General features: G+C 42.1%; 1 protein-coding gene across 4 annotated transcripts in view; it reads right to left on the bottom strand.

Annotated features, from left to right (window-relative positions):
- Window positions 1–8320, bottom strand: part of ADAMTS20 (ADAM metallopeptidase with thrombospondin type 1 motif 20) — a 62669-nt gene extending 54349 nt beyond the window's left edge. For all 4 annotated transcript variants that reach the window (XM_027892915.1, XM_027892917.1, XM_027892916.1 and 1 more), the window contains exons 1-2: window positions 8192–8320; window positions 7519–7865 (exon numbers count right to left, since the gene is read on the bottom strand). In XM_027892915.1, the coding sequence (XP_027748716.1) occupies window positions 7519–7865; window positions 8192–8282 (438 nt within the window). In that variant the 5' untranslated portion in view covers window positions 8283–8320. The remainder of the gene's footprint in view (window positions 1–7518; window positions 7866–8191) is intronic.
- Window positions 8321–13903: the final 5583 nt, after the last annotated feature.

The raw sequence follows: 13903 nt of genomic DNA, 5'->3' as shown, positions 1-13903 counted from the left end.
TGACTGTGATCTAACTACATCTCTTTACAAATTCTGTGATGTTAAGATTTCATAAGCTGACAGTAATAACACTTTAGCATGCTTAATCACACCTTGAAAGAATTGATGGGGCATTCACCTAAGCTTGGAAGCATCCAGGTCTACAAAGGCATCTAATAACTGGTTAAATAAAATTACCTATTTACAGACTGAAATTTAAGTTCCATGTAAATGCCTAAAGAAATCTTATCTATTTGTATGTTTAAATCACACCTTATATAACCATACTGATAACCATAGCACTGGATCCAGTGTCCTTACTGCCAAGTTACTTTCACTCAGGAAAAAATAACATATAGAGGAAAGAAGGAGATATAAAACCTGGCAATTGATACCCTGAACATCGCTTTGTAAAGCTATTGTAGGCATGAAAGTCTGGCTGAAACCTAATGAAAACAGTATTTCAGGAGTTTCTAAATACAATTTGTAACAAAAAGAGACGGGTTAAATAGCAGAAAACTTGAGATATTATTACAATAACAATCTCAAAGCCAGCTGGAAAGATCAGAGGTTCATGGCAATTAACAAGATTCATTGGAGTGGAAGAGAAACAGGTCACTTATTTATTTTTACCTTTATATACAATTCACGATGGACAAGCTACCCAAGTCAACTAAAAATATGCATAACAGTTTTTTTTCATAGTTATGTGCATGGAGATTCCATTACAGAAAGGCAGCTATTCTGCAGTATCTGTTGAAACTGGCAAAACAAAATGGTACATATACATTAAAGGATTTGTTTGTTTGTTTGTTTGGGGTTTTCTGTGGGAGGGTTGTTGGCTTTGATTTTTGGTTTTTAGAGGGGTTGGTTTTACCAGAAACTATCATCAAGCTAAGTATTCCAACTGACCACAGATCTAGGAAATCCATACTCTTAATCCTGGAGGAAACTCCTTCATATCATCTTGCCTTGACCATCTCAGATAATGTCAAGAAAATTTACAATTGCAACTTATCTCCATTTAAAGAGAATGTCCTAGTTTTAATGTGTTCAAGTACATGCAGAACCACCTTTTTCTCTCACTGAGAGATGAACAGTTCCATATAGTCCTTTCAACCTCACAAGCACCATCAGGCAGTTATCACTCAAGTACACACAAGGTCTGGTTGGATTTTCACTTTAGTCCGCCATACAAGCTCAAGCTACCTTGAGTACTTCTGTCAATATGTACATTCCCAGAAGGTATAACCAGTTCTCAGGGTCTGGGTTTGCTACAATAACCTTGCCATTTTCTACATGAGGCTATGTCTGAAACAGAATGAGAACTGAGACTATCGCAGATACATTATCTCATGTGGAAAGCCTATCTATTCCAAGAGTACAAAGTTTCCCAAGACACATGATGGCTAACTGTTGACTTGTTGACTGCCACTTGGGGATAGAAGCATTAATTTCAGACAAACAAAAAACCCAAAGAAACCCCAACCAACCAAAAAGCTGCATGCACACCATTTCAGTAATTTAGCTCACCTAGTGACAGCAAAGGGCCATGTGTGGTTTCCCTCTGCCCTCCCCTGACATTCCTATCACTCACACTCATGCACAGAACATTCTGTGTACTTTCTGGAAGTTTATTGAACATGGATATATGTAAATATATATATATATAAAAGTAAACCAAACTTTCTGTGGCTGTCCACTGCTTTCCAGCAAACTCACCCGTGTCACATAGATCCAAACCATAAAGGCAGTAGTTAACAGGCTACAGTCATCAGAACAATTTATTTGGCAAATAGAATGAGCCCAAGTAGCCATAGAGGAGGAAAGCCACCAGACACAGGATGTGGGTAAAAGGCAGGCCAATGATGGTTGAGCACCCTTGACATAAAATGTTGCATAAGCAGGTCCCAGTCTGTTTAAAGGACAATTCATGCAGAACTGCTGGTGAGCAGCAAGGCACATACTCAGATCCTACTGCTTTCAATAAAGATGTTTTCTGTGACAGATCTTCAGCTGCACAATCAGCAATTCCATATATTTCCTCCATTTACAATTGCCATTACCAATCGTATTTGCTGATCTATGCTGGCCCATGTGTGAAGGTATAGCACCTGTGGAAATACTTTCTGGAAAAGAAGAGCCTGGGGAAAATATACTGGAGAGGTTTCAGGTTTTTTATAACAGCTGTAGGGGGGCACCTAAGCTATCTCACTATTTTATAACAAGTTGTGTGATGAATAGTAATGAAGGCAGGCAGGCAGAATTTGACTCTGGGACACAGAATCATACTGAAGTAAATTCAAGTGTTATGGTCCATTCTCAGATGTATGTGAAATATGCATAGTGACTACATGTGGCAAAATGAAGCTAAAAAAATATGAGATAATAAGATGTATTTCATTCATTCTGTGACCATCAGAGCAACACTGGGAAGATTTGAGGCAACTGCAGTCATTAAAATGGACTTTTGTTGAAAAATGCTAGATCAAGTGTCACAGAAGTGGAAGCGTTTAAAAACTGGTCTTAATTGTGTGAATACATATTAGGGAAAAATCAATAGGAAAGTAAACCAAAGTAAATGAGATGAAAATTGCAAAAGAAATTAAGTCAAGAGCAAAAGAATAAGTAAACAGAAGAAAGCAGAAAAAAGGAAAATTAAATGAAACAATCAAGGACAAAATTCTTTATCCAGACCTTTTCCAAGTAGTAAAGATAGTGTTCAGTCTATTTCCTGGTCACTTTTTCTTCTGTTTAGATACATAAACAACAGCCAAAAAGAAAGAACATTGTATCTTTAACCTACAAAGTAAATCCTTTTACTTGAAACCACTGATCAGAGAAAATGCACAGGGCTGTAATGGAAGCACTGAATTTTTTCCTGTTTTGCAGAGACTTAGGGCTGGAGTATCATCTTGTATACCTATATGACAAACTAGAAACTAGAACTAGAACTACTTCGTGGAAATCCTCACATCAGTCAGTCATTAGCACTAAAACTTGGTTTGTTTAAACAAGGATTGTCTTGAGTTGATCTTTTCATAGGATTTTTTCCCTAGCTTATGATGGAATCAGTATTTTAAGAAAAAAACCTACAAAACCTAGCATGTGCTTTACGGATGCTCATAGGTTTATACATATGACCTGAATGCTGAAAACTATCCTCCCTTTCAGGTTTGGAAGGTAACTTTTTTGAACTGACAGCTTCTAAGGTAATGCTTTAAGTTACATCAAGGTAAGCATATCTTTCAGTTACAAGTGTTAGAGCTGTCTTGGAAAAAAAGACGTAGTTCGTTTCACTCGTTGAAGTTATTAGTACTAAGGAGCACAAAACCAGGGAGCAAGTATCTGGAGTCTGTGACCTCCACTAAATCTCCACAAGAAAACAGATGCTGGTTACACTAACACTAGCTTCTTGGGCCTTATTTTTTAGGGTTTTATTTACCAAATAGTTTAAAAAAAAAATCACATTTCATTAAAAGAAATTCCAGGACTGCCTACTTTTCCTTCCTGTACCCATCCATAGTACCAGGCAGAATTGTTTTCAAAACCTCTCATAAAAGTGATTCACTGACTCGTATTAATAAAAAATAAACACAATCTCTTGTACTGAGGATTCTGAAGATCCTCATGTATGTTCATACTCCTGCCATTCTCCAGACAAAAGTAAGTCTGATGTACAGTAGTGTTACCAAGGGTCTTCCTTGAGCTGCTAAGGAACTTGTCACACAGACCTTGTTACACTTCAAAGCTACGTTAGAACAAAGCAGTCCTGCCCTCCCGGACTGCAGAAAGCCGACAGCTATCAAATCCACGCAAGAAGAGATTCACATGTACTTTTCTACTTTTAACTCTTTAGATGGGGTCCTGCTAGGAACTGAAGGTGCATTCTAGTAATAAATGGTGAGTGACAGTTCCCTTATTTTAAGACATTCACTGGTATTTGCTTGTATTTGTCAATAAACTTGTACGGCATGTTCTTAAAAGTTAAATGATTTTTAAGCTTTTGGGTTTTTATCTCTTTGATTTTGCTGTTTGGCTAACATTTGAGAGCTCTCTTTTGTCTACAAGCATCCAGGGACATCCTCAGGAGATCTTGTTTCCTGTGTTTGTACAAAGCTATAACTGACTAATGCAGTAAAAGTAACAAAAGACATAGAACGTAAGAAAAAAAAGTGAAATAAAGCATGGAATCTCAAAAATTACTCTGCAGATGCAAGAAATATGCCTGTATATGATCAGATATTCAACTAGGCACCCAGGCCATCACTCCAAATGACCTTCTGCCTTTGATGGATCCCAAAGTTCCTTAATTACACACTCTGTTCTTGCAATTACTATAGACTCCCTGCTGACCTTCTAACCTCCCTGTGCCATTTGCACCCCTGAACCCAGGGCTTGCTCTGAAATGTAACACAACAAAACTGCATACAGGGTGTCAGGAACCATTAAGCAATGCTCCGTGGATACTCTGGGTTGTACGTGCTCCTAGTACACCCAGAAAAAGGCTTTACTGAGGGTGAAAAAGCAAAGCAGAGTGGAGAGGGAGAACACACTCCACACAATAATGCAAAAAAAAAAAAAAAGATGGAATTTGAGAAGCAGGAGTGAAGCTGTGAAAGAAGTAGTGCAGAACTTGGGGATAGATGCCTACAGGACAAAATGAACACAAGTACCTGGTTTCACTTCAGATGATTAAGGTGCATCTTCAGAGCAATTTTTGAAATTCTATTGTTACATCTCTTGTACCTTTATACCTACGTTCAAGTCATTTTTTCCTTCCTAGCTTTTACAGTATTGGTCAAATATAAGCAAATGCCTTATATATGCAAAGCTGGAAGACAAAATTATACCTAATAGTTCAAAGCAATATCTTTTTAACTTCCATTACACTAAGCTCAAGTTCAGCATCAAGGAGAACAGATCCTACAAAACGAAGGGATTTACTTAAAACAAATATAAGGCAAGGTTACTGAGTCACTAGTTTGGTTTTCTATTGTCTCACTCACAATAAATAGTATCTTACCTCAGCAGCAATCCAACTAATGTTTGGATGTATTCATGAAGCATGGCACTGTTCAGTAAAAGAGCAGTAACTGACTGTTGTATTTTTGCAGGTACATTTTTTGAATGCACAAACCTATGAAATTTTAAAAACCTTGAGAATAAAAACACCTTTTTGCTAATTTTTGAGGGTAGCTCCATCTAGGAGCGGGGAATGCATTCAGGGAGGATAAGATCTCAAAGGACAATTCCACTTGGCCTCTATTTCTCTCTTTTCACATCCATACTTCTCTGAACTCCCTTGACAGTCACACGACGAGTGCCACATTTGCTTTGAATCCATAAGGATGAGGAAGAACATAAGTTTGAAGGTTCTGAGTCAGCTTGGAGGACATTCTATGCAGTTATAGGCAACCAGCTGGCTATGACAACCTCTTTGTCCCCCACAGTCCCTCCCCAGGAAACTATAGGCATGTCCCACAAAAGTGCACCAGCACCCATGCATGGCTCTACTTCTTCTTCTGAAAACCTTGCCAGCTTCATTAGTGAGGAGAAAGCAGCCATAATGTTGGGTATGCTGCATGCCCTCAAAGGCTGTGCTTGCCTGGGCAGAAGGTGAAACGAGAGGTAAGAGAAGGTCCTGAGAGCATCAGGATAGAAAGGCCTTTGCTGGTGGCTCAGGCTGGGCAATCTGTCCGTCAGGTAATGACTGATGACACAGAGTCCAACTGGAAGCCGCAGTGAAAGTTCACAAGGCTCATCTAGAAGAGGCAAAGGCTCATTTTAAAGGCACTCAGGGATTTCTGAGTGGCCACATACGTGATGCAGGCTGTATTGTACCAGTGAGGGGCCAGGGAGGGAAGGGAGAGAAAAACGAGAAGTGAGACATTCAAATTGGTACAGAGAAGAAGAGGGTCTTGTGCTGAAGAGGTTGCGAATTGCTAAATAATAGGTAGTTGAGACAACTTTTATGTGCAGTAGGTACAAGTTTTCCAGAAAAATTGTTTTCAGTGCACATGGTCCCTTCAAGCAATGAGGAGCAATGCTTTACAGGAATAGAATTCAAACAGGCAAAAAAGGTTATGAAAAGAGAAAGGTTTAAAACTTCTCATTCCATATCAAGTATATTATTCCCAATCCAATGGTATTTGAGCAACTATTAAAACATGAAAAAAATAAAACAAAACCAACCATATTTGTGATCCCTCATCTTTTCTATTCCCTCTGTTAGAACAACATAGTGCGTTCAGTATAGGTTTGAACTGGGTTTTGGATAACACAGTCAAGAACTAAGGATAGTTTTTTACCTATATATTGTGCTTTACAAACACTCAGAAGAATACAGAATTACTGTTCTCAAATGCTCACTTCTCCAGTCATTTCCAAGGACTAGACAAAGTTACCACACCTAAACCCAAAGACAAGGTTGTATATACCCAAATATCCAAGAATAAGCACATGTCTCTCAAGTACAAGTTACGTTTGACTCTCTCTTTCATCACATGTATCACCTTCTTTTAATACATATTAAATGCTCCTACACACATCCAATGAACTCCATTCTATTTTCTGTATGCTAGTAGAAAGTGACTAGAATACAAAGTTGGATTTTTTCAGGTCCCAAAAATACACCTTTACTTTCCTGAGTGACTGCAAAAAACCTGAACAACCTCAACTTAAGTTCTCAGTAAGATTTACAACATCCTATTTTTACAGTATGCACGTCACACAGACTTGTGCTCAGCATTTCAATAAATAGTGACATGGTAAAGTACTAGATAGGAGTCTTCATGACTTCTAGGCAAAAAATTACAAAATTCAGCAACACAAACAACTGTTTTGATAGACAGTTATGTGATACTATTTCTCCATTATCAGTTTGGAGGACATAATAAATTCTATGAAGAGATAAGTAAAGAATGTATATCTTTGCAGTTTTGACTTGTTTGCTCAATTCAGTTCTTAAGAAGTGTTTCATAGACATACTCCCACTGAAATTAGCAGGAAATTTCCCATTCCCTTTTATGAGAAACGTGCTTAGAAAGCACTGCTGCACACTTTCTAGAATACAACATACCTCTACAGTGTTACTGAAAGTAGAGGAAGAAAAAAGATCAACACTAGCTCCTCTCCCATCATCTCAAGCACCATTATTCCTCACTCATAATCACAGTATCTGTTAAGCTATGAACACATAACTGATGCCAACTGACAGCATCATTTTATCAAATCAATAGCTTACTGTGTTTCTAAGTTATGGTTTTTTCCCCTGTTATAACGCTCTTGGTGTTAGGAGTTACATCAACCAACTATATTATTGGCCAGCAACAGATCCTTTGAAAGCAGCATTTGTATATCCCACCAAAAAAGTAGCATCATGACTGCACACTGCTGATGCCAAGACATTTCATGACCAACTATTTGGAACGATGCCCAAGAATTTCCAGCTTAGCTCTCCGGCAAAGGCATCCCACCACATTTCTTTCAGGGAGGAGAATATGAATGGAGACAGGAAGCAGTGATCAACATGCTTACCAAGCCACCACAGATGCTGAAGACAGCCATGTGCGTCTCCTGGGCATTGACATGACCACGGTAGAAACAGTGGCGCAAATCAGGGGAGGACTGCTTCTTCGGGGCGCCGACGTGCACCACCGTGTACTGAGCAGAAACGAAGTCTGCATCAGCACTCAGGTTGAGCTGGAAGACCTGCCCGTATGCACTGAGTTGGTAATGTGTTCGGAAAGCAGCAGGCTCCAGCGGTGCCTCCAAGCTCCTTTTCCTCCTTCTGAAGTGATGCGTGTGCGGGAAAACCTCTCCAAACTCATTCACTCGAACAGGTGTGATGATCTCATAGGAGGAGAGCTGCTTCACTAAGGTCTCTGCAACAGAGTGCAGGAGGCTCAGCCTGCCCCCGCAGCACAGCAAGCCCTCGCTGGCATCCGCACGGCTCCTGGCACGGCACTCGTGGCGCCAGCCCGGGCTCCGGTGACAGGCGGGGGGCGGGGGGCAGCAGCCAGCACGCCGGAGAGACCCCGCGGCGACCGCCCGGCCCCGCCGCCCCAGGGCCGCCCCGCTGCCACTGGGCGGCAGCTCTGCCTCCTCCCGCCCGCCGGGGCCGGGAAAGGCGGCTGCCCCGCGGGGCACGGCGCACTCCGCAGGGCCAGGACCCCCGGGACGGTCGCCGCCTTTGTTGCCGCTCGCTTACCTTGTCCCGGGTGGAAGCGGACTCCCCACGACGCGGTGAGGAGCAGGGAGACGGGGCACAGCAGACCCGCCAGCCGCCTCGCCCCCCGCATGGCTCGCTCCGCGGCTGCCGTGCCCGCAGCGTCCCCGGGCCGCCGCTGCCTCAGCGCCTGCCGCCCACCCGGGCCGGCCCCGCACCGCGCCGCTCCTCCATGTGCCCGCACCCCGTCTCGGGTCGGGTCGGGTCGGGTCGGGTCGTGTCCCGCCGCCCCCGCGCTCCCCGCACACACCCGCGGAAAGCCGCCCCGCGCCCGCGCTCTCGCTCTCTCTCTTTCTCCTCCCGCCCCTCGCCTCCGCTCCCCCAGCTCCCTCTCCGCCGCCGAGGTGGGCGAGGGCGGCCCTTCTCTTCCCGTCCCTGCCTCCGCCTCCCGTGCCGCTGGCCCCGCGGCCGGCGGGGCGGCGCGGAGGTGCCCGCTACCCTCAGGCGGGGCCATCCCCGCACTCCACCGAGGGCCGGGCCCGGCCCGCCCCCAGGGCACGAGCCGCCCAATGGCGGGGTAGCGCCCTCTCCCCGCCCGCCCCCGGGGTGGGCAGGGCGGCCCGGGGGGGTCTGGGCTCCGTCCGGGCGGCCCGGAGCGGCGGGGCAGTTGATGCTGTCGCGCCGGGGTGGTGTCGCTTCAGCAAAAGTGTGGTCTTTTGAGAAGCCTGGCAACGCCGAACTAGCCCCAGGAGCGGCAGAAGCCGCTTGGTGAAGTCCAGGGGTGTCAGTGTCCCACAGGATCAGTGTCACCCACACGCACCCACAGCCCATCACCGTCCCCTGCCCCTCAGCTCTGAGGTGAAGACGTTTCCCCACGCAGCTACGAAGGAAGGGCAACTCAAGGCAGAGCCTGACACCGTGGTGTATGCAGATGGAACTTATTTTAACTCCGGATCCCCCATTTAGGTTATTCTCTCTGGGCAAAGTCTTCATAAAGCTGCTTGTACCAGCATTCAGGTAGCCCAGCATCCTTTGCATGGAGCTTGTGGATTATCTGCCTTACTAAAAACAGGTTGTTAGGAGGCCATACTTTTCGCCTGAAATGAGAGAATGGGCACATCAGGCACTGAGTGAAGCTCTGTGTTACTGGAAGAGCCGCCACTACTCAAGTTATGCATCCCCTGTCAGAGTCCAGGACTGTAAAAGGGATATCTGGATTGTTCCAATGTATATTGGTATCCAGCATAATTTTGAGAATACTGAGTCTTGTTGGGAATACCAAATTTTCTTCTTGACTAGTCAGAAGAGGGAAGCTCTCAAATGCGTATTAAACTGTTTTCTCTGTGCAGGGTCAGTGACAAGCACTGTCATATGAAAAGAAACAAATATTTGAAATCTGAAGACTTCTGCAAAGTGAGAGCACACTGAAAGCCTTTGTCTCCAAATACCATGAATATCAAAGTAATCCAACAGGAAGCTAGCATTCCAGACTATTTATTTTAAACTGCACATGCTGGAGAAGACTGATCATGATATGTAAGTGAAACTCCAGTTCTGAGAATTGGGTGTGAAAAACAATAGGAGGTAGGAGGAGAGAGCTCCATCCTTCCCACCACAGAAGCATGAAGATACAAGCCTCATTTTGGTACCTGGAAATGTTGCAGAAAACGGATCTATGGGCAAAGTAGAGCAAAAGTAGAGCAAAGTTTAAAGATGAATGTTTTGACTTTATTTGCATAAAATGTATGAACAATAGGAAGGCATTAAATTGAGAAAAGCAGTTGTTGCACATGCCTCAGATTTCTCCAGCAAATGAGAATTTTCCCCTTTCTTAAATCTTACTTGTTGAAGCAGTAATCAGAGTGCAGCAAGTTATCTCCTTCCTAGTCAACTTAAACAGTTGTCAGTGATGAAGTAAATGGGTACTACTTAATTAAACATAAGCAAATACCCACTGATTGAGATGTGATGTTTAACTTGTTTGTGATCTGCAAAATTACTTGTTCTAAAAATAAACATAAGCACTAAACATCAGGAAAGTCAAAGATTCAATGTTTTCACTTCAAGAACAAAGCTTGGTTGTAGATCACTTCAAAGCAAGTATATGACAATTTTTAAACAATGTATATATTTTCACTGAGAAAAGGCAACACATTTCAAATGTGAATATTTAAAAACCCAATAAAATTATTTTTCTTAAATCTCATTTTTATGTGCTTAACTTTCCCTACATTTTTCATTAGAATGGAACACCAGATCTTCTATAGTAAACACTGAAGGTCTATTCCTTCCTAAAGATTGGCTATTCAGGGTAATTTAAAACTGACATCATTTATTTAGATTGCCAGTTGTTCCAGTAGCTCCTGTCAGCGCCGTGGACAAAACCCAGTGCCAACTACGCCTTTTTTTTTCCTAAATTTTCAACTGAAACAAAAAGTAAACTTCCAAACATGAATCTTGCGATTCAGGTAATGTCAGGTCAGACAACTGAACACCTTTTTATACTCAGCAGCCACTGTGCTTTTAGAAACCACTGAAGCTCTACAGGTATTAGGCACATGTCTGATTTTCAAATGCAAGATGGGTTAGCTGTGCAGGAGCAAAGTACAATAAATGTTTTTTTTTTTTTAAGGCAGTTCTAGTATTCATGTTACCTGAAAGGCTTTGGGCAATAAGCTGTGGTCATTCAACATGACCTCTACCCATATGGCATCAGTTTGAATCCTGTGAGGAGCATATATAATGTTGCATATCAAAGCAAAGGGGATATTTCTAATACAAAGAAGTATATCAGAAATTTCAGAAACCAGGAAAATAATATGTTTGCTACAACTTTAAGAGGTAGAAAGGCAGAGACAAGCGCAAGGATGAAACAAAGATGAAGAATAATGGAAGCTGTTTAAAGGAACAGAACTGCAAAAAAACCCATAATGTAGTATTACAAATAAAAAATTTTTAAAAAGAGGGGTTGAGGACTGGAGTAAGGGCACAGAGAGGTTATGCAGCGTCCATCCTTGTTAATACTCAAAATTCAATTGTTCAGGAAGCCCTGAGCAATCCGAACTAACTTTGAAATTAGTCCTGCTTTGAGCAGGAGGTTGACATAGGTGACCTCCAGAGACTCCTTCCAGTCCAGATTATTATATGTTGCTACGAAAAAAAGAAAAAAGGGTTCCTGGAGAAAGCTGAGAAGACCGGAGATGAAGAAGAGAATCATTAGACCTATTAAAAGAACAGAGATGTAGAGGTGAAAAAGTAGAAGAAAATAGGTTACAAGGAAACAGAAGAGGAAGAAAGGAGACGCAACTGAGAATGTTTGAAAAGACTTTTTTTAAGTCTAGAAGTTAGAGACTGGTAAAGCTCCAGCTAAGGAAGTGGAACTATGCTGGTTTGCATCTGCAAATGCAGTCTTCAGCAATGTAATGTATTCTGACTTCATTAAATCTGCATCACCATTAAAGCTTGCTACTGAATAGCTGCCTTTAAAATGCCTCCTACGTTAGTGAAATACATCCATCTATTTACAGTATTTATTCTTTTCACTTATTTCTCTCAGTGGAGTATGTTGTGCCAATTACTTTGTAAGTGAATAAAATAGAAGGATATTCTGTGCCCACTGAAACCACTTGCCCTCCTTGGAGTTTCACTAGGATTACAATTATGTCATGATTATTCAAATATTTGTATTGTGCACTTAACATGCTGCAGTAGATAACACCAGATAAAACCATAGGATTTGGAAAAATGCATGCCGAATAGTTAATGCGTTTCTTCCTTAGGTCCAGTACAGCCTATCACAGATTAGCTATTAAATCTTTTCACTTGTGTTTGCCTCCGTTCTTTAAGTGGTCTTTTGTGAGTAATTTTGACTGAAAATCACAAAGTGCAAAGTAATAGAGTTATAAAAGTCAGTTGTTCGGAAAGGAAAAGGCACAATTTAAGTAAGTGAAATTGTTGTAAAAAACTAAGACTTATTACAAATTTTATTTCAAAATGGAAACTAAATGAAGTATATCTTTTACTTCCTTATTGTTATATCTTGGCATTTTTCTGTCTGTACGAACACAATTTAAATCAGACCTTCAGGCTCTTATTTACTGATCTTGTCAGGACACTAAACACATTGCACAAATCTGCCCAGTTTGCAGTCAGTTCTCTTATTCATCAACTTGTCCGATGCTTATCCTGAGATATTTATACCATATGTATACACACCATGAAGCCACCTGACCTGCGGTACCACGTCAAGAGTGGCCTGAGTTCCCATTGCTCAAAGCTACTGTCGTCTGGAGCAGGCTGCCCTTGTGCAAACACTGAGCCTTGCAGCAAGCCTGATGTCTATCGCATGGCCCTTCCCATCTGTGCTCCACCGTGCCTCCTGCACAACTCCATCTGCCGTCAGCCGCAGGATCTGAGGGAGGATGTCTAGCCGGGTCAGTTGGTAGTTTGTATGCATTGGCAGCTGGGCTGTTCCTGCATGACCAGGCACTTCGCTGCGGGTATCTTTGGCTGTTCTCATGAAATTCAGAGCAAGCAGCAGCATCCTCAAGTCACTATTGGAGACTGCCTTTCTGCAAGGGCTCTGGGCATACTCCAATAACTTTAAACTGATGTAAGTTTGATGCTATTCACCTGATCCTGAATCCTGGTCTCTCTGCCTTACACCACACCATCCTTGGTTCTCACCTTTCTCAGAGTACCTCTCCACCCACCAGGCTAGATGCAACTCCAGGGTTTAGGCAGGAAGGGGAAGATCTAGCCATGAAAACCCCATAGTACACAAGGACAGCACATATGTTGCAATTAAATATAAATATATTGTCACTGACATGAGTAAACTAGAGGTTAAACGAGCATAGGGTCTAAATAAAGGGTATTTAAAATAAAATTATCACTGGTCAAGCATGAAGCAAAAAAAAAAAACAACCCACACTTGATAGCACAGTTCTAAGGTCTTCTCTACTCCTGAAAGCAGGATGGGAAGGTCTGCAAGCTTTGTATTGCATAAAGAAGGGTATGAGGACAGCAGGGATACTATGTGAGACGCTCTCAGGTGAGCCTCAAAGTTGACAGTGGTAGGGTCTCATCCACCCTCGCTGGCTGGAGCTGGAGTGGACTGTCCCTTCAGTCTGGTCACTCCAGAAAGAGGCCAGAAGCACATCTGTGGATACTGAGGAGACCAGAGCACAGGGGAGAAATTTAGGGGAACCCTGTAGGTGAACTCATGAACCCACAGCATTTAAAGGCAGTGAAACCAATGCAGTTTTACAGAAATCAGTAGAAATCTTTAGGCATTTTGAACCACATTTTAAATTGATGCAACTGTTTGATATTGTAATCTTTTTCATTCTTATGTTCACTTGAAAACTCTTCTGGGAAAAAAATATTTTGATACATACTGTAGAGGAGGAAAAAAGGGATTTATTTTCCCCTACAGCATGTATACATTTCCACTACTATCTACATTCACACAGCTTTTCAACAATGCTGACTTATCCTAAAGTTAATGTCTGCACATTTACTCTTTCCTTAATCAAAGGTAACTGAAGGTTTGATTCCTTTTATATTATTTAACATGAAGTTCTCAGTCAAGTTTTATCCTGTGAAATACAGGCTTACACAGCAACTGAAAAGCACTGAAAACCAGACCATGTAATTGCAACTTGCTTCACTTAGTTTTTAGTGGGATCCTGAATTATTTTATATGAATAATTTTGCAGCATTGTCTATGAAATACTAACTTAATGGTAAAAG

This window comes from Empidonax traillii, unplaced genomic scaffold (genome assembly GCF_003031625.1).
Source record: "Empidonax traillii isolate 1590-97213 ecotype Southwest subspecies unplaced genomic scaffold, ASM303162v1 scaffold374:size1477467, whole genome shotgun sequence".
NCBI classification, from domain to species: Eukaryota; Metazoa; Chordata; class Aves; order Passeriformes; family Tyrannidae; genus Empidonax; species Empidonax traillii.
The sequence above is the reverse complement of the archived record's forward strand: the minus strand, read 5'-3'. Positions and strand labels throughout refer to the sequence as shown.